At 43.4% G+C, this 26,766-nt stretch overlaps 2 protein-coding genes across 2 annotated transcripts; one reads left to right on the top strand and one right to left on the bottom strand.

The window, feature by feature from the left end:
* The first annotated feature begins 890 nt into the window (after positions 1–890).
* LOC115132591 (probable G-protein coupled receptor 139) lies at positions 891–6,771 on the top strand. Its single transcript, XM_029665335.1, has 3 exons — positions 891–1,061; positions 1,449–2,153; positions 6,757–6,771. Exons 1-3 carry the CDS (start codon positions 891–893, stop codon positions 6,769–6,771), a joined length of 891 nt encoding a protein of 296 aa, XP_029521195.1.
* A 3,190-nt stretch (positions 6,772–9,961) lies between these two features.
* LOC115131841 (eukaryotic translation initiation factor 2D) lies at positions 9,962–26,431 on the bottom strand. Its single transcript, XM_029663868.2, has 15 exons — positions 26,186–26,431; positions 14,754–14,944; positions 14,576–14,659; positions 14,386–14,476; positions 14,146–14,253; positions 12,342–12,574; positions 11,925–12,042; positions 11,732–11,777; positions 11,467–11,573; positions 11,214–11,372; positions 11,024–11,113; positions 10,740–10,835; positions 10,526–10,646; positions 10,239–10,413; positions 9,962–10,130 (listed from the first exon to the last, which is right to left on the bottom strand). Exons 1-15 carry the CDS (start codon positions 26,239–26,241, stop codon positions 10,057–10,059), a joined length of 1,749 nt encoding a protein of 582 aa, XP_029519728.1. The 5' UTR covers positions 26,242–26,431; the 3' UTR covers positions 9,962–10,056.
* Positions 26,432–26,766: the final 335 nt, after the last annotated feature.

Raw genomic sequence — 26,766 nt, 5'->3', positions numbered from 1 at the left:
TGAGAGAGGCTGGACTGAGGGCTTGTAGGCCTGTTGTAAGGCAGGTCCTCACCAGACATCACCGGCAACAACGTCACTTATGGGCACAAACCCACCGTCGCTGGACCAGACAGGACTGGGAGAAAGTGCTCTTCACTGACGAGTCACGGTATTCTGGAGCGGGGTCGATTTGGAGGTGGAGGGTCCGTCATGGTCTGGGGCGGTGTGTCACAGCGTCATCGAACTGAGCTTGTTGTGATTGCAGGCAATCTCAACGCTGTGCGTTACAGGAAAGACATCCTCCTCCCTCATGTGGTACCCTTCCTGCAGGCTCATCCTGACATGACCCTCCAGCATGACAATACCACCAGCCATACTGCCTATTCTGTGTGTGATTTCCTGCAAGACAGGAATGTCAGTATTCTGCCATGGCCAGCACAGAGCCTGGATCTCCATCCCATTGAGCACTTCTGGGACATGTTGAATTGGAGGGTGAGGGCTAGGGCCATTCCCCCCAGAAATGTCCGGGTTAGGTGGAAGAGTGGGGTAACATCTCACAGCAAGAACTGGAAAATCTGGTGCAGTCCATGAGGAGGAGATGCACTGCAGTACTTAATACAGCTGTTGGCCACACCAGATCCTCACTGTTACCTTTGATTTTGACCCCCCTTTGTTCAGGGACACACTATTCCATTTCTGTTAGTCACATGTCTGTGGAACTTGTTCAGTTTGTCTCATATGTTGAATCATATTTACACATGATTAGTTTGCTGAAAATAAACGCAGTTGACATTGAGAGGACGTTTATTTTTTATGCTGAGGTTATATGGCTATAGTAACATTAAGCAAAGGCTGATATAAGCTTGGTTGGGGCTATGCATGTATGATTTGTTTCCAATGGAAAAACCGTAATGACACAAATCCCTCCACCAGCCAACATTGTTACCTTTCTCATCTTCTGGCGGAGAAACTGCCTGCTGTCCAAGTCCAGCACCTTCTACCTGATGGCCATCTCTGTAGCTGACACTCTGGTCCTCATCTTCATCGTGGTGCTGGAGATCACTGTCAAATTTTACCAGGAGGTACTTATTTCATCAGAAATGTCACTGTTCTTTTCATTTCTTGTTCTGTCAGTAAAAGTTTACATTGGATTTCTATAGTAACGCTGTAATTACTACAGTAACAGCAAACAGCATTCTATTAACCCAGTAGCCTATTTCAGGGCTTCCCAAACTTTGTTCTGGGGCCTCCCTAGTACATGCTTTAGTTTTTGCCCAAGTAGTACACAGCTGATACAAATAATCAACCCTTCTAGGGCAAAAAACTAAACGGGGGCCCTAGGACCGAGTTTGGGAAACCCTGGCCTTCTTTGTAATGGATTTTAGTGTTTGTTGTTATTACACTGATGGTATTAGGAACTGTTCCCTCCATTTTAAATGCACTTTAAATGAGGCTTGATTTGATTTGAGGAGCCGTTTTGGAGCCGTGAGCCCTGGTGCCGCCTGAGAGACATATTCAGCTACGGGGCCTACAACACCTCAACCTGGCTGGTGGTAGTTTTCACCGCAGAGCGCTTCATTGCCATCCACACCTGGGCCATCAAGACCAAACTCTGCACCCCACGCAGTGCCTTAGCAGCCATCACCACCATCTTACTCCTCAGCCACCTCCTGGCAATACCCTACTACTGGTCCAATGTCTCAGTTTATGACCACAACCAGACCAAATGGGCCTGTATATACGAACCTGAGGCCCCTCATGGTTATGTGCATGCCCTGGTGGGGGCCCAGACCTTAGTGGCCTACGTCCTACCTTTCCTCATCATCCTCACCCTCAACGGGGTGACTCTGCGACAGATCTCCCTTAGCAACAGGGTCCACGTGTTGACGGCTGCCGACCTAACCTCAGGGGCCTACAGGGTGACGCCCCTGCTGCGCTCCAGAAAGAGGAAGTCTGTCGTGCTCCTGGTGACTGTGTCCATGAGCTTTGTGCTGCTATCCGTCACCCACGCAATCACCCAGATCATCATACGCACCACCTTCTTTTACGGCCAGAATCGCAACGACTACAACCTGCAGATCAATGTGGCGGCTGACATTGGTAGCATGCTGAGCCTCAGTAATGCAGCCATCAACACGTACCTGTATGCCTGCACTCAGGCCAAGTTCCGTCAGGTATTCATAACCTGTGTCAGACAGGTTTTGTCCCATTGCAAGACTAACAAAACCCTGCCCAGCAGTAGACCATCTATTTACCATTTATAACACTTTAGCCCTGTCCAGGTCTGGATCAAGCTGAAGGTACTTGGGGTTAGTGAGACTGTTTAAACCCTAGTTTCTCAGAACAATGGAAAACGGATTAGTTCTCATAACACAAATTCATATATGGTTACCGTTTCTCCAGAAATCTATAGTTAACTAGGAACTCAGTTTAATATTCTCACCCGGGTAGTATGTGTGGGGTGGCAGGTAGCCTAGTGGTTAGAGCGTTGGGCCAGTAACCGGAAGGTTGCTATATCGAATCCCCGAGCTGACAAGGTAAAAAATCTGTTGTTCTGCCCCTGAACAAGACAGTTAACCCACTGTTCCTAGGCTGTCATTGTAAATAAGAATTGTTCTTCACGACTTGCCTAGTTAAATAAAGGTAAAATTAAATGTGTACTTTACACCTTTTGTTGCTCTGTAAAAGTAGGATAACGTCACCCTGCAATGTTTGCCCCTGCAGTCAGAATTAATTTCCTTGAATAGGTTTCCAGTTACAATGCAAACAAAAGGAGATGGATGTACAAGAAAGGGAGAGCTCTGTTCCTGGCTGTAGCATTTTTCATTTCCTAAAACAGCTGCCTGGGATTAAGAAATGCTATCTTGATTGTTTTGTCAACAAATATTTTGGAGTGGTAGCATTGTCTGCTGTTTGCTTAAGCCTGCTTGAAAGAGTTGTTTTTATATTTAACAACGGCAGCTGTGTTCACACGACCATATTGATCTGAGCCTTGCTGATGGAAAGCCACTACAGTGTCTGACTTTCGGCTATCTCAGATTCACCTTCCCTGACGACTTTGGTCAATATTCGCCTTCAGTAGCCTTACAACTCGAACATACCCAATGAGTTTGACCTCCCCTGTTCAGACGTTGCATGCATCAACCAATGGCTGCGTGCCACATCAACGACTGTGCTGTTGGGCAAAACCAATAGGTTGAGCCAGAGCCGGCCTACATTAATCACGCCATTTTGAAGTCAGCACAAACTACTTATAGGATGGTAGGTTCAGGTCGTGTTCCCCTGCTCAGACATTGCTGACGCATGCCAGATCTTAAGGCGCCTGGATAGGTAATGTACGTATCAGCTAACCACATCATAGTAATCTGGTGCCCAATGGTCAAAATCTATTGTTACCTCAAAAATGGAGTCCCAATATCTCTGCCCCAGAATGTCAGATCCTCACAAGGTAAAGTGCTTATTATTCAGAAGTGATTTTCTAAGTAGTAAGAGGGGATCTACAATATCAGAGGAAGGTATTTTTGTGTGCTAATTCCCAGGTTTGAGTAAAACGATGGAAAATATGCTTTTCTGTGTATTGTGATTGCATTGTGATGTGGAAAGTACGTGGAAAATACATTGGCTTTGAAAAAAGCTATCAATGTAAACTGTTGTTTAGAGGGTGAAATTTCAACCACAGTATTATGTCATAACTAACCACGTTTCCATCCAGTTTTTATGCGAGTATAAGTCATATTGTTCAAGCTGTGATGGAAACAGATAATACTTTCTGAAGGCACTTATACCCCTCGACTTAATCCACATTTTGTTGTGTTTCAGCCTGAATTCAAACTCTATTACCCTGAACAAAAATAAAACGCAACATGGAACAATTTCAAAGGTTTGCCAAGTTACGGTTCATAAGGAAATCAGTCATTGGAATAAATGAATTAGGCCCTAATCTATGGAGTTCACATGAATGGGAATATAGATATGCACTGTTGGTCGCGATTCCTTAACAATGTGGATCAGAAAATCAGTCAGTGTCTGGTAACACTACCATTTGCCCATGCAGCGCAACACATCTCCTTTGCATAGAGTTGATCAGGCTGTTGATTGTGGCCTGTAGTGTTGTCCTCTTCAATGGCTGTGCAAAGCATCCCAAACCAGAGCATCCCAAACATGCTCAACGGGTGACATGTCTGGTGAGTATGCAGGCCATGGACAAACTGGAACATTTTCAGCTTCCAGGAATTGTGAACAGATCTGTGCGATATGGGTCCGTGCATTATCATGCTGAAACATGAGGTGATGGCGACGGATGAATGGCACGACAATGTGCCTCAGGATTTTGTCAAGGTATCTCTATGCATTCAAATTGCCATTGATAAAATGCAATTGTGTTTGTTTTTGGGAGGGAACATTTGTGGTCTATAGTGCAAGTTCGAATTTTGGTTGTGCATCAGCAGTTTCCTCTGACAGTCACTAAATTAGCCAATGTCAGCTAACATTTTTAAGATAGATTGATCATTTAGCTGGCTAGACTAAAGTTGTAGTTATCATGGTGGAATGACTGACCGGGGGACCCGCATTGATGGGAAGTGTACTATATATCAATTGTTTGTCAAAGTTGCTCAAGCTCAGTATATTTTCTTGAGAATCATTGATGGAAGGCAGTAATCTAACCTCTGATTTTCAAGCAGATTCATTTCAGGAGCATTCAGGAACCCTCAACACCACTTGGAAAGTCATACTGGTCTGTCTTCAGCAAATGTGTAATTGTCCAGCTGAAAAATACAACTTCATCCCAGGGTTAGATATTTGCGAAGACTACGACACCTTATCCTTTAACTTTTTACCTTCAGAGTAATTCGCCATTACTCTTGACACTTAAGGAACAACACAGCTTGCTCTATAAATACTTTGAAAAAACAGTGAGTTGTAGTGGACATTTCCTGTATTTACCAAATCATGAGAGCAAACCACACACAAGTCAGAGTTATCATAAAGTCCATCTTTAATTATATGAGCTCCATCACAACCCTGTGACTCTCAGATCAATTCAGTGTCTATAAATGAATTCTCTGAGAGTGCTTACACATTGCAACTGAGATCCTTTATAGCAAAGACACACATAGCCAGAGTTCATTGGCTATAAATTATCGTTCAGCTTTGTCTCCTAAACTATGTTCTTATCTCGCTCTTGGTACCACTCAGGACCAAAAACTAGCATATATCAAATACACCCCTCCTGGACAAGATCACAGAGACACAGTGACTGGCACACAGACATTGTGGAGCCAAGAGATAATTGGTTCCCCCTCAATCATCCCTTAACATGGTTTAAAAGATATGTTTACATATGAAGACAAGCTTGACCTCTCCCCTCTTTGCGGCCCAAGTAACTGAACCCTGACAGAGAACAGATAACTGCAAACGGCCACCAGTATTATCCAAAAATAGACATTCTAATGACATATCTCACATAAGCATGCAATAAAAATAAAACATCTTATCTATGTTACCGAACTATTCTGATTAATCCCCAACAGAGTCTAGACAAGTTGAGCCACACGGCTCTCTCTCTGACCACCACAGGGCTCATGGCACTAGCCTAGCTAGTTAGCATATTGCTAGTCGGAGAGAAGCGTGGGGTTCCCTGGTCTCACGACAAACAAAATGTGTCTCTCGACCGTCGAGCTGTGAAGCTAGGGGGATCAGTCTAGTCAACACGATACGGTGAACGTAGGGCTGGGCGATATGGCCCAAATATCATATTACAGTATCTCACTTTTGACATTTCTGAATGATAAAACGTTCTAAGTATTATTTTTGGGACGTGCATGACAACTTAATTCTAAGTGGTTTTACTGTGGGCTTTATCCATTTGATTGCTGTATACTGTTCAACCAAACTTCAACCAAAAACAAGTTGGACAATACTTCACTGTCAGTTGTCTTATTTCTAGAACATTGCATAGGAATCAAAATCCTCTTTTGTAACTATGGTACTCGACCAATGGTTTTCCATTTGCATAGTTATTTGTTACAATGTTTTATCATTTACGTGTTTTTTTAATGTTAGTATGCATATCATTTTTTCTGGCTGTGCATTTCTCTTCAAATACAGTCCTTACTTTCCCCATTAGAGGTAGTAAGACGACTGAGAATAATCTATTTGGCATGGTTGCCCTCCCGAAGTTGACTTGTGCTAGCAAGTACAACAGTTCTCATTTTTTTAGCAGTTTCTTGCTGGCTTTAAAAACAGATGTAAATAATTATGGAAACAAATCAAACATGAAAATCCAAACCAGTCCGTGAATGAATACAGGTATAGTTTTTAAAAATGGTTTACCGCTGTTAGCAATTTGTTATTCTTCAATGACAAACTCCAAAGCAAATCAGGGGGAGAAAAATAGGTTTATTTGAGAAGGACAAATCAAGATGTTGGGGGGTAGATCAGTCTGTCTACCCTGTCGTCAGCTTTCCTCCACCGAACAAAGGAACAGGATGACATTTATAACCATAATCAGAAATCCTTGCAGTACAACTTGGCCAATGGCCAAATAACAAGTATCCTGCTCCCGACTCAATGCACAGAACGTAGCACACATAGCTCTGAGTTCAGGAGTGACATTCCACAGACTCTAAACAGCTGTTGAACTGAATACCAACTATTTACATTGATAATTCCCTATTGACTATTAGTACTATATTTAGTTTAGTACTCTAGTTAAGTCCTCTCATCCTCTCTGTTGTGTATTTATCTTCAAAATATTCTTATTCCGCCCTGCCCTAGGTGAACGTGGTTTGAGCTAAATGCGAGAGGCGAGTTAGCAATTTTACACTTGCGGGTGAAAAAGCTAGTTTGAGGTAGTTAGCCTTCCGGCGAGTTACCCGCGATAGCTAAGCCTTACGGCAAGAGCTAATCTTTGTAGTGTCATTTCTAGCTAGCTAGGTGAGAGATCAGAGCTAGCAACACTACCATTGCTGTGTAGTACTAGTATGATTAGCTTGCCTTGTGGTGAATGCTAGTCCTTTTTGTTAGTGTTGTTAGCTAGCCTTGCAGCTGGTTGGCTAAAGCCTTGCGGCGCCGATGACTAAACAAATACCAATAGCTATGTAACGGCTTTCTAATGGTGAAGGAGAGTCGGACCAAACTGCAGCGTGTCTATTGCGATTCATCTTTAATAAACAAACGTAACACACAACAAAACACTAACACTACAAAACGAAAACAGCCTATACAAGTGTCTACTAACCTCTAACCAGGACATCAAGACACACAGGACAATCACCCACAATACAACCAAAGAATATGGCTGCCTAAATATGGTTCCCAATCAGAGACAACGGTAAACACCTGCCTCTGATTGAGAACCACTTCAGACAGCCATAGACTCTCCTAGAACACCCCACTAAGCTACAATCCCACTATACACACATTCCAAAATCCCAAGACAAAACACACCACAATACAAAAACTCTATGCCACACCCTGGCCTGAACCAATACATGAAGAAAACACAAAATACTTAGACCAGGGCGTGACAAGCTAGCTAAACGGAGACTGACGAGTAGGGAAATTAATTCTACTCGAAGCAAAACCTTTCAAGTTGAAGTCCTAGGTTTGGCAGTGTTAACCTCACGGTTCTCCTGAGAAAGGTTCAGTAAGAAATCCAGTCGAGTTGAAGAGTGCTTTAGTGTATGCAGTCAACTTCTGCAAGGAAGACAGGCGAGAATGACCAGTTGGGCGGGCAAGTGACTCCCTTTATGGAGGAGAGGGCCTCACCTCATTCACCACTCGACCTGTCTGTCTCCTTCAGATGCTGTGTGATTGTTTACGTCGAGCTGGAGAGCAAAGCCCAGGTAAAAATGTAGAGGAAAACCATACTCAGTCTTCTGAAAACATAATCATGGGAGAGATTTTCTGCAGGACAATTACACAAATGTTTATGCCAAAGACACACCAGAATGTATTTCCAAGAGGTGTTAAGTGTTCCTGAACGGTCCAGTCTCAGTCCTGACTTTAAGCTGCTTAAACAAATCTGAGACATGTTTGAATATTGCTCTCCAATGATTCCCAACCAAAGTTACTGAACTACGGCAATTGACAAAAACAATGGAAATAAAAGGTAATTGCCAAAATAAAAGGCAACACTTCAAGTAAATTAGGGATAAAAAGTATATTGAAAGCAGGTGCTTCAACACAGGTGTGGTTCTGGAGTTAAGTACTCACTTAAAATCTCATCATGCTTAGGGCCTGAGAAAGCATTTTGTGGAAGTATGGCGTTGCATCCCAACAAGAGTTCCAGAGGTGCATTGAAGCTGTTCTGGAAGTTCATGGTGGCCCAACACTCTACTAACATAATTTATGTTGTTATTTTCTTTATTTTGTCAATTACCTGTATGTTGCCCTAAGAGTTGAGCAAGGTTTGTGGAATCTTATTCAAAACGATTCACAGCTGTTCCATTTAAATATTTTTTGGGAACATTTTCCTTCACTTTGAGAATGTAACGTAGAACGGTAAGAAAAATATAAAATATCCTTTTTAGATTTAATTTTAAGGCCGCAAAATGTGAACTGTGCAATGGGTGTGTAGACCGTCACTACGCACTGTAAATATGAAATATACTGTATAGAATTGGGCAAAACGCATTTAAAACATGTTAGTTACTATTGTATTAAATGTGCTTATATTGTGACTCAAAGTTTAATGCAATTCTTCAATATATATTTTTCTCAAATGGGCTATAATTGTTTTGCTTTAAACTACCACATTTGGAAGGACATTACCAATACATTAATGACAAATGTTTTTTTTTTTTAAAGGAAATCAAAGCTATTTAATCTGAAGGTATAGGACATCTATTTAACCTGATAACTTTTCACCTCTGTAAAGCCTTTGATGGAAGTTCACCAGTGACTCAATTACAGAACTATGGGATGGTAGGTTTCGGTGCAACGCTCCATCTCTTGACCACAGTATTTTTCCATGATTCAAATCTTCCAAAAGTATAAATGACATGTTTACTGCTTAGCTACTGATTTTGCAGTGTAAACCCAGTACCCAGTACTTCTAACAACCTACACTTTGTCAGAGAGGTTATTGCATTCGGTCTGTCACTATGGAATTGTGTGTGTGGACACTTACACGTAGCATCCCACACGGAGTCATTCAGTAGAACATGTAGTCAAAGCAGACGACATATACACATGTAGGGCAAAATCTCCACTTCATATCAGCATAATTTTGTTTTTTTAATTAATAAAGATCCTAAAATAATATCAACCCATTCCTTACCAATTTGTTATATGTACAATAATAAGACCTATTCATTGAAACAGGTGTCCTCATTTTAAGGCTACAGAGAGCACAATGTTAGCCTGGATGCAAGTCAGAAACTTGCTTCACTTTCTCAGCCTGGTAATTCTGTCAAAGAAATTCTGGGCATTGTATTGTTAATGAGGGCTGTTTCTACGGTCATATTTTAATGACTTGGTCATTTTGTCATAAGCAACCATGGTCACAGAAGGCCCAATGTCAGGTATTGTTAACCCCACCCACAGACCCAGAGGATGATGCTTGGCCAGGTCATATTTGCACCCCATTATTTTTATTTCTACTTTGCACATTCTTCCATTGCAAATCTACCATTCCAGTGTTTTACTTGCTATATTGTATTTACTTTGCCACCATGGCCTTTTTTTGCCTTTACCTCCCTTAATCTCACCTCATTTGCTCACATCGTATATAGACTTGTTTATACTGTATTATTGACTGTATGTTTGTTTTACTCCATGTGTAACTCTGTGTCGTTGTATGTGTCGAACTGCTTTGCTTTATCTTGGCCAGGTCGCAATTGTAAATGAGAACTTGTTCTCAACTTGCCTACCTGGTAAAATAAAGGTGAAATATTTTTTTTATTTTTATATTCTAACTGTGTAGTGTATTCTTACTGAACAGGCATCATGTAACATGAATAACACCAATTTAGCCAAATCCTGGAGTAGACTTTATTTCATGAATGATAAACATTTTGTTGTTGGGCTTTTTGCACATCTATACATACTCGTTGATGAAAGATTGAAGATGTACTATTTCTTCCTCCCAGGCTTCTGAACTTTGTTGTCTAGTCCCTGGATGTACTTGCAGGGAATTTGATACTTATCTGCAAAATAAAGTGTAAAAAAGCCTTAGAAATTATGCACATAAACACCTGTTAAATCAAGAGCCGGAATCAAGACATTACAAGACGGAGGTTTCCATATTTGCCAACCTAGCAGCAGTTTGCAGACTTGTTGGACCTGGTTTCCCTGTATTTGGACTAGGACTCGGTCCTTGGAGCCGGGAACCGGGTTCAGGGCTGAGCTGGCCTGGACTCTGTGCTGCAGGGCGACTGACACAGCCATGGGGTCCAGACCATACACCTCCAGGTTCTTTATCATTGTCACCTAAAGAGAAGGGAGAAAGGGAGGGACGGAAGGATATTTTATAAAAAATGACAAAGATTGAGGAGTGTTGCTTTAAAACATGCGTTTCGTAAACATGCCGTCATGGGTGTACCTTCTTGTTGGAGCCCCTGGAGGCCACAGAGATGTCTATGGGCTCAATGTGGCCCTTCTTTACTATGGGTGGCTGGCCAGGGAACACCAGCTGGTGGCAGTGCTGCATTTTGTATAGCGTCCTGTGGACACAAGATGGTGGTGTTAAGTCATAATCCAAGGTCAGTGATGCAGCATGACTTCAGGCCAATGTTTCACTACTCATAGCTGTTTACCTGCTGAAGAGGTCATCCCACTTGAGTGCCTCCACCTCCTGGTACTCTGACTTCTCCAGTAGGCAGTCACATAGGATCGGGTTAATGATGACATAACTGGTGGAGAGTTCACACAGACTGTTAATATAGGATTGTTGAAAGCTACCACCTTGAACAGATACTCTCTCGGGCACATTTACGCTGGCAGTGCATCTCCCAAACACCTGGATATTGAACGTCTTAAATCATAAAATCATGTCTCAAATAATGAAAGTGTGAGCTTTGAAACCACGCAATCATCTCACTTTTTATTATTCTCATCCACCAGCTCGTTCCTCTTCACATAATCTGTGATGATTGCTCTCACTTCCGCTGGTTGGAGTACTGTTCCTTTCCTTTGAGAGAGAGCACACACACGTCAGTATAACACAAAATTAAAACAGAAAAAAAAGACCACAAACACACAAACGCTTGTAAGCATGTACCCAGACTCACCTCTTCTTGGCATCTTGAAACAGAGGCTCCAGACGAGAGGACACACTGTAGAGGGTAGTGATCTCAGGGGGATGGTAGGGCTTCTCCCCCTCTGCTCTTCCCACCTCCACTGAGGCCTCCTCTATCCCAGGATCCTTTGGGGTGCGGAAGGAGCGCAGTCTAGATGCAGCAGAAAAGACAGTAGTAAAACACTTCACTATTGCTAATCTCAAGTCCCTTCATAAATGTCGTAGGTGGAAGAGGCTATACTCACTCTGGGTTCTTCCAGTCAACCTCTACAATGCTCTCCACCCCTTTACTCAGCTCCTTCACCCTCACCAGGCTGTGCTGCTGCTGCATGCACTGAAGGAACTTGGATAACTGGGGACAAAACATTAGATTTAGGATTTAAAAGGATAATTCAGTGATCATTGATTAAATGTCTGGGTTTTGCCATCCGTTCTCCAAAATTCAAGTTTATTAGAAACATCATAGCATTATGAAATGTCGAGGACCACTTATTCTAAGACGGAGGTTACCTTTTTATAGCTTGATTTCTTGATGTCAAGTTGCTTTCCACTTGGACTGTATAAAACAACAATTCATATGAGTGTTCAATTCAAAGCTACTTCTTTTAAGCAGAATCCTAACTTGACAGGCCAGATGCACAGAACTCTTTTGTATTTATGCATGGATGTCAGTGGGAAACTCAATGTCCCGAGTCGTGTTTACCAGCAGGAGAACATGTGGATGCGCAGGAAGCTACTGGTCAGCAGGGGGAGCTCTGACTTCTTCACTTTGCTCTTGAGCGCCTGGAGGAAACACTGCAGCAGCAGGGCATCCATCTGCTCTGTAAGGACAGGACTATGTTTGTGAGATATCCTGGAACTGTCTCTTTTTTTGGTTTGTCAATTCATGACTCATATGCAATAAGATGCCTGCTTTCAATGAAAGACACTTAATATCAAATATGTTTGCCATCAATCTCTTTGTTTTAAGGATTTTGATTTATTAAGGACAACGTAATTAGGTTAGAATTACATATTGACAGAACTCTTCTCAATTCCCCTAGACCCAAACACATGGACACATATAATAAACTGCCTAACTCTCCTTTCCCTGGATCTCCAGTTGAACAGTAATAGCTACCTTGTGGGCTTCTCAGGTCCTCTGGGTCTTCTCCTTCCTCCCTGTCAGCCAGGCTGAGCTCCTGGATACCAGAGCAGGGGGCATCTGGGACACGGTTGGGACAGGGTTCCTCTTCACCCCCCCCTGTTGCCTCATCATCATCCTCCTCCTCTTCTTCTTCTTCATAGGTTGCCTCGACACCCTCAGTGTCCACATCAGGAATGGAGGGAGGACCAGACTTGTCTCCAAATGCCCTAAAAATAAAAAATACAAAGTGTAAGTCATACCGTATAAAAATCACGACAACTGAAGGAAACAGGAAGTTGCGTTACAATTTTATAAATGTCGACAGATAGTCTGTTCGTTCGACATGGTGGGATCTTTTTGTGTCTGTAAAATTAATTATGCAATAAATGGTGGTGGAAATAACTTTATGCACAAATATTGATATACAGTGAGGGAAAAAAGTTTGATCCCCTGCTGATTTTGTACGTTTGCCCACTGACAAAGAAATGATCAGTCTAGAATTTCAAATGGTAGGTTTATTTGAACAGTGAGAGACAGAAGAACAAAAAAAATCTAACAAAAGTGTTATAAATTGATTTGCATTTTAATGTGGGAAATAAGTATTTGACCCCTCTGCAAAACATGACTTAGTACTTGGTGGCAAAACCCTTGTTGACAATCAGAGGTCAGACGTTTCTTGTAGTTTGCACACATCTCAGGAGGGATTTTGTCGCACTCCTCTTTGAAGATCTTCTCCAAGTCATTAAGGCTTCGAGGCTGACGTTTGGCAACTCGAACCTTCAGCTCCCTCCACAGATTTTCTATGGGATTAAGGTCTGGAGACTGGCTAGGCCACTCCAGAACCTTAATGTGCTTCTGCTTGAGCCACTCCTTTGTTGCCTTGGCCGTGTGTTTTGGGTCATTGTCATGCTGGAATACCCATCCACGACCCATTTTCAATGCCCTGGCTGAGGGGTGGAGGTTCTCACCCAAGATTTGACAGTACATGGCCCCGTCCATCGTCCCTTTGATGCGGTGAAGTTGTCCTGTCCCTTTAGCAGAAAAACACCCCCAAAGCATAATGTTTCCACCTCCATGTTTGACGGTGGGGATGGTGTCCTTTGGGTCATAGGCAGCATTCCTCCTCCTCCTCCAAACATGGCGAGTTGAGTTGATGCCAAAGAGCTCCATTTTGGTCTCATCTGACCACAACACTTTCCCCCAGTTGTCCTCTGAATCATTCAGATGTTCATTGGCAAACTTCAGATGGGCATGTATATGTGCTTTCTTGAGCAGGGGGACCTTGCGGGAGCTGCAGGATTTCAGTCCTTCATGGCGTAGTGTGTTACCAATTGTTTTCTTGGTGACTATGGTCCCAGCTGCCTTGAGATCATTGACAAGATCCTCCTGTGTAGTTCTGGGCTGATTCCTCACCGTTCTCATGATCACTGCAACCCCACGAGGTGAGATCTTGCATGGAGCCCCAGGCCGAGGAGTCACCTTCTCGCCAAGCTGCTTCGCGATGGTCTTGTAGCCCATTCCAGCCTTGTGTAGGTCTACAATCTTGTCCCTGACATCCTTGGAGAGCTCTTTGGTCTTGGCCATGGTGGAGAGTTTGGAATCTGATTGATTGATTGCTTCTGTGGACAGGTGTCTTTTATACAGGTAAACAACTGAGATTAGGAGCACTCCCTTTAAGAGTCAGACTGTCCCAAACTGGGTGAAAAACTAGCTATTGACAAACGAATGTGTCAGGGTTATAGTAATTGACAGTCTGACCATGCCTCAGTGTGTGTGTTGAGGTTGACCAGGCACTCACCACAGGCTGTCCATGTAGGTGTGGAGGACTGACACCCCTCTGCCCTTCATGCCCAAGCTCCTCATCTCAGCACTGGACATGGTGGCAGTGCCCACTGCCATGGGAGCCCTGGAAACAACCAGGACATTGTGAGAATGACAATGACAGGCTTCATATTCTATGTGTTCATTATAGACAGCGGTAACAGCCACAAACGGCTTCAGTCGATCAACCTCCTTCTGATGTATGGCTTAGCCCTACCTGTTGCTAACAACTTTAACAGCACAGCAGTCCCCCTTCTTCACCTCTGGGATCCCACTTAGAGGCACCACCACTCCAGGCAGCATGAGATCTGTGGAGGAGCAGGGAGGATAGAGTTTCACAATACATGTTAATGACTGATACATTGATTAATATTAGTCCAGGTTTTACATAAGACAAATAACCGTACCTGCCCCTCCAGCCAGCTTCTGTAGCACTGGAGGCCATGTTGTGAATGTTGGCAAGACATGGGGATAACGCCAAAGCGTATACACTGAAAAACAACAAGACATACTGTACCGTCAAGATTTCACTTTTTTTCCCTGAATTATATGGTCAGTGCATCTGCCACTTGACTGTAACCCTACCTGTGGGATAGAGACATTTATCCAGCTCAAACAACACTGGGTTCTTATGAAGCACGTAGAGGGTCACTGCATCTCCCTTGTGGGCATAAATCTTCACAACATTCAGCTCCTCCTTGTTTGGGACCAACTCGGACAGGTCCTCCACAGACAGAGAGGGAAAGGCTGTGGATATGTCCGCTTTCAGCTTCCTCCTAAGGTGGGTAGAGAGGTGATATGAAATGTTATCTGAAATTATTTTCAGGAAATGTTATGCTTTCATTTCCACACGCCTATAATAACTGAATCACAACCACCATCTGCATCTTAGTTGTGTGAGTAGGAAATGGAACAGGTCAGATATCCAAAACCTAGATTTATCTAATCTCCAGTAGTCCAAAGGCCGGCAGATGGCCATATTTAGTCGCCTCATCGCCATCTGCCGGCACAGTAAGTCGTAATTTGATTTGACTTCTGGTTTCCCACCGACAGTTTTTGTGCAACCCAATACAAGAGCGAGCAACCGCTGCAGTGTAAATATGCCAGCGTTGCTAATAATAGCAGATAGCTACCCATCTACACTAATCATAGACGCTAACTATCTTTAGCGTCTATTGATGAAGGGGGCTCAATACGCATTTCATGGGAGACTTTTGTTAAGAGCCCCGAGGCGTTCTCTAAAATGTGAACAGGCATCCCTTCCAGTATTGTTTTGGAAACATAAGGAACACTATCTTTAATATCAGTGAGAAATCATTTTCAAAAACCAAAATGTTTAATTACTACACACCTTCATAGGGTTACCACACGGCCATATTCCATGTTATAGCACTTGTTCACGGAAAAGAGATGGAAGACAGGCATACCAGCGCTAATTAGATTTCTGCATCTCCAAACACCTGTGTGTAAACGGAAGACTGACGACACAAACGTGTGGTCACTGAAAAATACTGTTGGCTGCAATTGTGTTAAAACCAGTTAAAAAGTGTCCAGTAAGTGTATATTTTGATATTATATGAAAGTAGAGGTCTTTAGGTTTCAAGAACCGTACGTACCGCAATTGAGAAGCAATTTGATTCCCATTAAGACAGTATTCGTCCGTTTTGGCTTCCAGAGCCAATTCACCTCTAAACAGAACATTTAAGGTCCTTTGACTATACAGTGCATCCATGAAGTATCCAGACCCCTTGACTTTTTCCACATTTAATTAAATTACAGCCTTATTCTAAAATGGATGAAACAAGTGTCCTCAATCTACACACAATACCCCATAATGCCATTAAACATTTCTGCAAATGTATTAAAAATAAACTGAAAATATTACATTTAAATAAGTATTCAGACCTTTTACAAAGTACTTTGTTGAAGCACCTTTGGCAGTGATTACAGCCACAAGTCTTCTTGGGTATGACGCTACCAGCTTGGCATACCTGTATTTGGGGAGTCTCGCTCATACTTCTCTGCAGATCTGTCAAGTTGGATGGTGAGCATTGATGCACAGCTATTTTCAGGTCTCTCCAGAGATATTCGAGCGGGTTCAAGTCCAGGCTCTGGCTGGGCCACTCAGGGATAGTCCGAGACTTGTCCGAAGCCACTCCTGCATTCGCCCCAGTCTGAGGTTCCGAGCACTCTGGATTAAGTTCTCATCAAGGATCTCTGTACTTTACTCCATTTATTTTCCCTTGACCCTGAATAGTCTCCCAGTCCCTGCCCCTGAAAAACATGCCCACTGCATGATGCTGCCACCACCATGCTTCACTGTAGGGATGGTGCCAGGTTTCCTCCAGACGTGAAGTTAGGCATTGAGGCCAAAGAGTTCAATCATAGTTGTCGGACCAGAGAACCTTGTTTCTTATGGTCAGAGTCCTTTGGGTACCTTTTGGTAAACTCCAAGTGGGATGTCATGTGCCTTTTACTGAAGAGTGGCTTCCATCTGGCCACTCTACCATAAAAGGCCTGATTGGTGGAGTGCTGCAGAGATGGGAGAACTTTCACGAAGGACAACCATCTCCACAGAGGAACTCTGGAGCTCTGTCAGTCACCATCAGGTTCTTGGTCACCTCCCTGACCCAAGACACTTCTCCCCCGATTGTTCAGTTTAGCTCGGCAGCCAGCTCTAGGAAGAGTCTTGGTGGTTCCAAACATCTTCCATTTAAGAATGGAGGTCATTGTGTTCTTGGGGAACTTCAATGAAGCAGAAATGTTTTGGTACCCTCCCCAGATCTGTGCCTCGACACAATCCTGTCTCGGAGCTCTACAGGCAATTCCTTTGACCTCATGTCGTGGTTTTTGCTCTGACATGCACAGTCAACTGTAGGACCATATATGACATCCACAAGCCAGTGTGAAATCCTCTGCTTGGACAACGCAAGGCCTTTTGACTTCCCACCGAAGCACAGAAATAGCCGGTCTGACTTCCTGTAGTGCTACGACGTTTCAAAATAGCGTTTGTAGAAACTTATTGGACACAGGAGATTTGCTCGCTCCTCCTCCGCAATCTGGAAGGAGGGGGGCAGTAAGTCACCAGCTTGATGACTTGATTGATATGAAGAGGTGATAAAACCTTATGGCCCAATCAAGCCTTTTTGCCTGAGGTCACGCCTAGATCTTTGCCTTCAATTGTAGGCAGACTGGGCTCATATAAAGCGAGTGGAGCTCACTCACGTTTTGCTGATGAAAAAGCTAAGAGGAAAGCAGTTTTCAGACGGCTTCTCCGAATGCTCGAAAGGAGGTTTCGTCAAAGCCTCCAATACTAGTGTCGTGTCCCAGGATGCCGCACATATGGTCTTGGGGATGCAGCCGGTGGACACCTTGTAAGAATTAGCAGATTAGGTTGTGGGCCCCTGACGATTTTCCATTGATGCGTAAATGGTTAACTGATATGGCAGAGGCATACAATAAAAAGGTATGCCTCTTAAGGTAGAGGCAGAGCAACCAGAGTCCAATAGTTTTTGAAGGAATCTCAGTAAAACAGGTACACACAGCAGGACACTGGGTCCTCCGCCCTGGTAGAGCACCATTCGGTAAACCCCTTCCATGGAGCTCTGGCGCTCTGTAACGTCTCGATAATAGCAGGATCGCAACAGATCAGTAGAGGGTTGGGTACTTTAGAGGCCACACCCATAGCTGTAGTTGGTCTGGGATGCCATATTATGTTGTCCAACTGTGTGAGCAGGTCCTGTCTGAGGGAGCTGCAATGGCTCTCCCTCCAGAAGACTTGGGGAGGTCGGAGGGAAAACATACAGTAGGCCCTCTGGCCAAGGGGGCTCCTGGACTTTACCAGAGGGAACAGTGGGATGTTTGCTCTGAGGCGAACAGGTCCACATGTGCTGTTCTGAACCACTGCCAAATCATCTTCACTACTTGTGGGCGAAGTCCCATTCTCCCAGGGGATGGTTTCTGTGGCGACAAGAAATCTGCCACCCTGCTCATCTTTTTCTTTTTAGGAGGTGGATCAGCTTTAATATTGCAGACAGATTGATGGACGCAACAATGTAATTGTCTGCATCCTTTCCAATCCCAAATACAGTTGAAGTCGGAAGTTTACATACAGATTGGAGTCAATAAAACTTGTTTTTCAAACACTCCACAAATTTCTTGTTAACAAACTATAGTTTTGTCAAGTCGGTTAGGACATTTACTTTGAGCCTGACAAGCAAGTTTTCCAAAAATTGTCTACAGACAGATTATTTCACTGTCCCCCGAATTCATATTCGTTATATAAAATATGCCCTTTTAATTGTCTGGCTTTACATTCCAAATAAATGTTTATATTTTTATTCATACTATTTAAAAAGGCAGGTCAACCATAAGCAAATAGTTAAATCAGGGTGAATTTCCACAAATTCTTAGATCTTATCTATTTTTTTAATCTTTCTATAAAAATGTATTGGAGTGAGATCATTTCTTTCTTTCGGGATATGTATACCGAGTATGTCCACATCCCCGTCAGACTATTTTATTGGTAAACTACACGGTAATGAAAATGTAGCATTTTTTAGTGACCCAATACATAATAATACACTTAATCCATAAAGGTTAGCAAAAGTATCTAGACCCTCTATGAGGCTGTGGAGGGATTGTAATTGTGGTTTATAAAGAAAACATGATTCATCAGCATACAATGACACCTTTGTTTTTACGCTACGGATATCTAAACCCTTAATATTATTGTTGGATCTAATTTTAACTTCTAACATTGATGGCAATAATAAATAGATACGCCGGAAGTGGACAACCTTGTTTTCCTCCTTTTGACAGTTTAAAAGATTTTCTGATATGTAGCCATTATTTTCTATTTCACACCTAGGGTTACTATACATAACTTCAACCCATTTTATAAGAGATTCTCCAAAATTGAAATATTCCAGGCATGTATATATAAACTCCAGTCATACTTTATCAAAAGCCTTTTCAAAGTCAGCTATGAAAACCAGGCCTGGTTTCCAATGTCATAGTATTCCATTGTTTCCAGTACTTGTCTTATCTGCTCTCCAATGTATCGTCCATGTAAAAAACCTGTCTGATTAGGATGAATAATATCTGACAATACCTTTTTAATTCAGGGCTCCAAGCATTTACTTTTTGCATCACAACACTGAAGAGGCCTCCAATTTTAAAAATGGACTGGATCATATTATATATATATATATATATAGCTCAAAAAAATAAAGGGAACACTAAAATAACACATCCTAGATCTGAATGAATGAAATATTCTTATTAAATTCTTTTTTCTTTACATAGTTGAATGTCCTGACAACAAAATCACAAAAATTATCAATGGAAATCAAATTTATCAACCCATGGAGGTCTGGATTTGGAGTGGAAAACCAGACTACAGGCTGATCCAACTTTGATGTAATGTCCTTAAAACAAGTCAAAAATGGGGCTCAGTAGTGTGTGTGGCCTCCACGTGCCTGTATGACCTCCCTACAACGCCTGGGCATGCTCCTGATGAGGTGGCGGATGGTCTCCTGAGTGATCTCCTCCCAGACCTGGACTAAAGCATCTGCCAACTCCTGGACAGTCTGTGGTGTAACGTGGCGTTGGTGGATGGAGCGAGACATGATGTCCCAGATGTGCTCAATTGGATTCAGGTCTGGGGAACGGGCGGGCCAGTCCATAGCATCAATGTCTTCCTCTTGCAGGAACTGCTGACACACTCCAGCGACATGAGGTCTAGCATTGTCTTGCATTAAGAGGAACCCAGGGCCAACCGCACCAGCATATGGTCTCACAAGGGGTCTGAGGATCTCATCTCCGTACCTAATGGCAGTCAGGCTACCTCTGGCGAGCACATAGAGGGTTGTGCGGCCCCCCCAAAGAAATGCCACCCCACACCATGACTGACCCACTGCCAAATCGGTCATGCTGGAGGATGTTGCAGGCAGCAGAACGTTCTCCACGGCATCTCCAGACTGTCACGTCTGTCACATGTGCTCAGTGTGAACCTGCTTTCATCTGTGAAGATCACAGGGCGCCAGTGGCGAATTTGCCAATCTTGGTGTTCTCTGGCAAATGTCAAACGTCCTGCACGGTGTTGGGCTGTAAGCACAACCCCCACCTGTGGACGTCGGGCCCTCATACCACCCTCATGGAGTCTGTTTCTGACCGTTTGAACAGACACATGCACATTTGTGGCCTGCTGGAGGTAATTTTGCAGGGCTTTGGCAGTGCTCCTCCTGCTCCTCCTTGCACAAAGGCGGATGTAGCGGTCCTGCTGCTGAGTTATTTCCTCCTACGGCCTCCTCCACGTCTCCGGATGTACTGGCCTGTCTCCTGGTAGCGCCTCCATGCTCTGGACACTACGCTGACAGACACAGCAAAGCTTCTTGCCACAGCTTGCATTGATGTGCCATCCTGGATGAGCTGCACTACCGGAGCCACTTGTGTGGGTTGTAGACTCTGTCTCATGCTACCACTAGAGTGAAAGCACCGCCAGCATTCAAAAGTGACCAAAACATCAGCCAGGAAGCATAGGAACTGAGAAGTGGTCTGTGGTTATCACCTGCAGAACCACTCCTTTATTGGGGGTGTCTTGCTAATTGCCTATCATTTCCACCTGTTGTCTATTCCATTTGCACAACAGCATGTGAAATTTATTGTCAATCAGTGTTGCTTCCTAAGTGGACAATTTGATTTCACAGAAGTGTGATTGCCTTGGAGTTACATTGTGTTGTTTAAGTGTTCCCTTTATTTTTTTGAGCAGTATATATCACACACACAACTTGGATCCTGTTTCAGTAATAATGATATCAGACCTTGAGTGTCTGATAATCTACCGTTTATATACGAGTGGTTGAAACATGCTAATAACGGTCCTCTGAGTATATCAAAAAAGTTTGGTATACTTCCACTGGTATGCATTCCAGCCCTGGAGTTAATTGCATCAAGAAGTTCCTCCTCTGTAATTTGGCCTTCACATGAGTCTTTCTGTACAGATGTTAATTTTACATTATTAATAGAGGGAAAAAAATCCATACAATTAGCGTCGGTTGGTGGAGATGGAGACTGAAACAAAAACATTGAAGTACTTTACTTCCCCTTTCAAAATATTGTTCGGTGAATCATGTGACTCCATTTGTAACAAGTTTCAATACATTTTTTTTGTAGCATTTCTATGTTGAGGATTGCACAGTTCTTTATAATTTTTCCACATATTCCATCCAGTTCGCTTTATTTTTTATAATATATTACACTGGATCTTTATTGAATAAGTTCCTCTAATTCTTTGTTTTTCCTGTAACTTATTTTGGGGCTCTATTGTACAGTTTTTATTGCTATATAACTACTGTTAGTCCTTCAATTCCCTTTGTTAATATGGACTCTTGATCTTCGTTTTATCGTTGAGTACTGAATTGCATGGCCTCCAAAGGCACATTTAAGTGTCCCATACAATAAGGGGATCTGCTGTACCTATGTTATGTCGGAAAAAGTCAATTATAAATGATTCTGTCCTAGTTATAAACAAGTTATCATCCAGTAGGCTTTGATTAAATTATCATCCACCTCGTTCACCTTGCCTGGGAGATGAATGGCTCGTAAGGCCAGATGGGGTAGGGCCCAAATCAAGAGTTGTTGGGCCACCTGTATGGACCATACAGACCTCGTTCCCCCTTGATGGTTGATGTGGAACACTCAATATATTGTCTGATCGTATCAGGATATGTTTGTGAAACAGCAGAAAGTGATTCAGGGCTTGGTAACCTGTATGAAGTTCTAGCACAGTGATTGGCTCCCCCTGCTGGAGGAAAGAGCACCTCTCCCCGTACAGGCCCGTGTTTCCACACTGCTCCCCAGCCTGTTAGTGAAGCATCGGTTGTCACTACTTCCCGCCTTGCTGGAATTGATCCGAGGGGGACACCTGTAGTCAGGTAGACTCTTTTCACCCACAACCGTAGAGAAGAGTAGCACACCCTTGTCACCTGTATTTGAGTTTCCGTCCCACTTGGGGTCCAAGCGGAGGTCGTACCACACTTGTCGTGGCCTTAAAAGAAAGCAGGCCTAACGGTGTCACCGCAGAGAGCATGCCCATCAGTTGTTGGACTGTTCATACCTTCACAAATACATTCAACTTGTTGCAGAAAAGAAGAATGCTGTCCACGCGCTGAGGTCTTATACATGCCCTCGTAGTGCAGGAGTTCAGAGCCATGCCAATAAGGGTGGCTGCATCACTGTCTGGGGCTGGCAAAAACCTGTGTTAGGCTGGTGGTAGGACCAAGGGTGTGTGTATGGCTGGGTCGAGTGAGAGCGGCGAGGTTCATGCATCCCTCTGCCACGACTCTGACACCTGGTTTCTGGGCTGTGAGTTCCACAGTGGTGTAGCCTGACTTAGCTGGTTTCTATGTTCGATTGGCCCATTCAGCCGCAGGGCCGAAGAGCAGTTCGGGGACCACTGGGAGCTTTCTCAGCATCCGTTTGGAGTCATCGGACAAGACCGACCTGGCGACGAGTCACAACAAGGGTGGACAGCAGTCTGCCTAGCTCCCTGGTTATGAACGCAAACGCTTGAAGATGTGTCATTCAGGTTGCAGAGATCCAGGTTAGCGTGCTCTGGCTGGAGCATTCTGTTCTACGCACTAAAATAATACTGCAATTTAAATAAAAAAAATTAAACTTTGGGCCTCAACACAAAGCCTTATGTTTGGGGCAAACCCAACAACAAATCATGGAAATGAGGCAGTTCCTCAGTGATGGTGGCTGCATCATGTTATGGGCTAAGCACAGGCAAAATCCTGGAGGAAAACCTGCTTCAGTCTGCTTTACACCAGAGACTAGGAGAGGAATTCACCTTTCAGCAGGACAAAAACCTTCAACACAAGGCCAAATCTACACTGGAGTTGCTTACCAAGAAGACAGTGAATGTACCTGAGTGGCCAAGTTATAGTTTTTACTTAAATCTGCTTGAAAATCTATGGCAAGACATGAAAATTGCAGTCTAGCCATGATCCCCAAAATCTTGAGAGCTTGAAGAATTTTGAAAATAATAAAGATGGGCAAATATCATACAACCTAGGTGTGCAAAGCTCTTAGACTTACCCAAGAAGACACCTGTGAATCGAAGGCAAAGGTGCGTCTTCTACAAGTTGTCCTCTAACTGGTGATGTACATATTATGTGTGGTGTGCGTCCTCCGAAACACAACCCAACCAAGCCGCACTGCTTCTTAACACAGCGCGCATCCAGCCAGCCGCACCAATGTGTCAGAGGAAACACAGTGCACCTGGCGACATGGTTAGCGTGCACTGCGCCCAGCCCGCCACAGGAGTCGCTAGTGCGCGATGAGACAAGGATATCCCTACCGGCCAAACCCTCCCTGCAGAAATGGGTCGCAATGTGTTAACCCGGACGGCGTCACCCCATGGACCTCCCGGTTGCGGCCGGCTGCGACATAGCCTGGGCGCGAACCCAGAGTCTCTGGTGGCACAGCTAACACTGCAATGTAGTGCCCTAGACCACTGCGTCACCCGGGAGGACCCAATGTGGTTTTTGAGTTGTGGTAGTTTCAACAGCACAGACAAGCCAACAAGTGTATGTCAGAGCAAAAACCAAGCCCTGAGGTTCAAAGGAATTGTCTGTAGGGCTCCGAGACAGGATTGTGTCGCACCACAGATCTGGGGAAGGGTACCGGAAAAAAATTCTGTAGCATTGAAGGTCCCCAAGAACACATTGGCCTCCATCATTCTTAAATGGAAGAAATGTGGAACGACCAACCAATCGGGGGAGAAGGGCTTTGGTCAGAGAGGTGACCAAGAACCTGATGATCACTCTGACAGAGCTTCAGAGTTTCTCTGTGGAGATGGAAGAACCCTTTCTGCAGCACTCCACCAATCAGGCCTTTATGGTAGAGTGGCCAGACGGAAGCCACTCCTCAGTAAAAGGCACATGACAGTCCATTTGAGGTTTACCAAAAGGCATCTAAAGGATTGTCAGACCATAAGAAACAAGATTCTCTGGTCTGATGAAACCAAGAATGAACTCTTTGGCCTGAATCCCAAGCATCACATCTGGAGGAAACCTGGCACCATCCCTACAGTTAAAACATGGTGGTGGCAGCATCATGCTGTAGGGATGTTTTTCAGCGGAAGGGACTGGGAGACTAGTCAGGATCGAGGTAAAGATGAACAGAGCAAAGTAGAGAGAGATCCTTGATGAAAACCTATTTCAGAGTGGTCAGGACCTTAGACTGGGGCGAAGGTTCACCTTCCAACAAGACAACAACACTAAGCACACAGCTAAAACAACGCAGGAGTGGCTTCTGGACAAGTCAATGTCCTTACGTGGCCCCGCCAGAGTACTGACTTGAACCCGATCCAACATCTCTGGAGAGACCTAAAAATAGCTGTGCAGCGACACCACCCCTCTCTCTTCCCCCTCCAACCTGACAGAGCTTGAGAGGATCTGCAGAGAATGTGAGAAACTCTCCAAATACAGGTGTGCCAAGCTTGTAGCATCATAGCCAAGAAGAGTAAAGGCTGTAATCACTGCCAAAGGTTCTTCAACAAAGTACTGAGTAAAGGGTCTGAATGCTTATGTAAATGTGATATTTCATTTTTGACATTTGTAAACATTTCTAAAAATGTATTAGTGCTTTGTCATTATGGGGTATTGTGTGTAGATTGATGAGGGAAAAAAATGCAATTTAATCCATTTTAGAATAAGGCTGTAACATAAATGTGGAAAAAGTCAAGGGGTCGGAAAACGATAGAATGCACTTTAAGAGTGATTTTAATGGGGGTGGGGGTAAACATGAATAGCTATTTATATTTCATTGTTATTTGTCTATATTGCATTTGTTTTAGGCATGACAGCAATGAAAAGTACTGATGTTTACATAGGTAGTTGCAGGTTGCAAGCTTCGGTCACAGGAAAACACAATATTTCTCATTTGGGTCCCAGGCTGAAAAAGTTTAACAACCCCTGGTCTAAATGGTTCCACATTTCTTCCATTTAAAAATGGAGGCCACTGTGTTCTTGTGGACCTTCAATGCTGCAGAATTGTTTTGGTACCATTTCTCAGAGCTGTGCCTCAACACAACCCTGTCTCAGAGCTCTAAGGACAATTCCTTCGACCTAATAATGGCTTGGTTTTTGCTCTGACATGCACTGTCAACTGTGGGACCTTATATAGACAGGTGTGCCTTTCCAAGTCATGGCTAATCAATGGTATTTGCCACAGGTGGACTCCAATCAAGTTGTAGAAACATCTCAAGAATTATCAATGTTAACAGGATGCACCTGAGCTCAATTTCAAGTCTCATCACAAAGGGTCTTAATACTTATGTAAATAAGGTATGTTTATTTTTAATACATTTGCTGAACTGTCTAAACTGGTTTTCACTGTCATTCTGGGGGTATTGTGTATAGATTGAAGAAAATATGTAATTTAATCCATTTTGAAATAAGGCTGTAATGTAACAAAATGTGGAAAAAGTCAAGGGGTCTGAATCATCTCTGAATGCACTGTAAATACCAGTGAATTCTCGCCTCTGAGAATGGTATTGACGTATACACTGAATGGGTGACTGGGTTCATCGGGAAGTGAATAGAGGATGTTGTTCCAATTAACAACTGGAACGTATTAAAACCAAACCCCGTACAGTTTTGGTGCGTGTGCAGTTAATAAATACAAGTAATACGGTTACTATTTATCCCCATGTATGTGTAGATGGTACATTGTAAGTCTTCAATATCACGAACTGTTTCTGCATATTGGCTACTGATTTGGACACGTAACTGTGCCATTTATCTAAATGTTGTCTCAACTGGAAGCAGCAAAACCATTTAACTTCAGTTTTAGGAATCTGTCAACATGAATTTCCAATGGTATTGTACTTAATCAGGTAGAAACCGCCGACCGAGTCCAAAAACCTGCTGTGATATACAGAAATAAACCTAAAACGGGTTTGCCCTGCCAGCCTATAACTGGCAAATGGAACAAGGGACTCTCCTCACCTGTCGGATCCTTTGATCACTGTGTTGGACTTGACACGGAACGATTTCGAAAACATCGTAAATGGTACCGTCGTTAATTCAAGCTCTTACTCCTGAGATGTGTTAAAATATTTACTCAGTTTAAATCCGCATTTCGCAAGCTCATTCGTTAAAAAAAATACAGTACTAGAAATGGAAAGCAGCGTGTCCATTTTGGTGCATCATAAAATACGTCCGACAAGACTCTGCCATTGCTGCTAGTTTGTTCCTAGGATATATCCTAAAATCACTACCTTCTTCGATGGGGTTTATCGGCGGTTGGCATCCAATGCATTACCGCCACCAGCTGGACGGAGTTTTTAATAAGAAACTTAAAAAACGGCATCATACAAAATTAACACTAAAATTAACAAAACCCATTCCACTTCAATCAGTCCACTTAACAAATAAGTCACGGGGGGGGGTGGGGTGGTGGTATATGGCCAATATACAACGGTTAACGTTTTTTCTTTTGTACGACGCAACGCAGAGTGCCTGGATACAAGCATTGGCCATATACCACATACATGCTTTATCATACCCATGGTATACGGCTGTCAGCC

This window comes from Oncorhynchus nerka, linkage group LG7 (genome assembly GCF_034236695.1).
Source record: "Oncorhynchus nerka isolate Pitt River linkage group LG7, Oner_Uvic_2.0, whole genome shotgun sequence".
Lineage (NCBI taxonomy): Eukaryota > Metazoa > Chordata > Actinopteri > Salmoniformes > Salmonidae > Oncorhynchus > Oncorhynchus nerka.
Note: the sequence above shows the minus strand (reverse complement) of the source record. Positions and strands in the feature narration are given on the sequence as shown.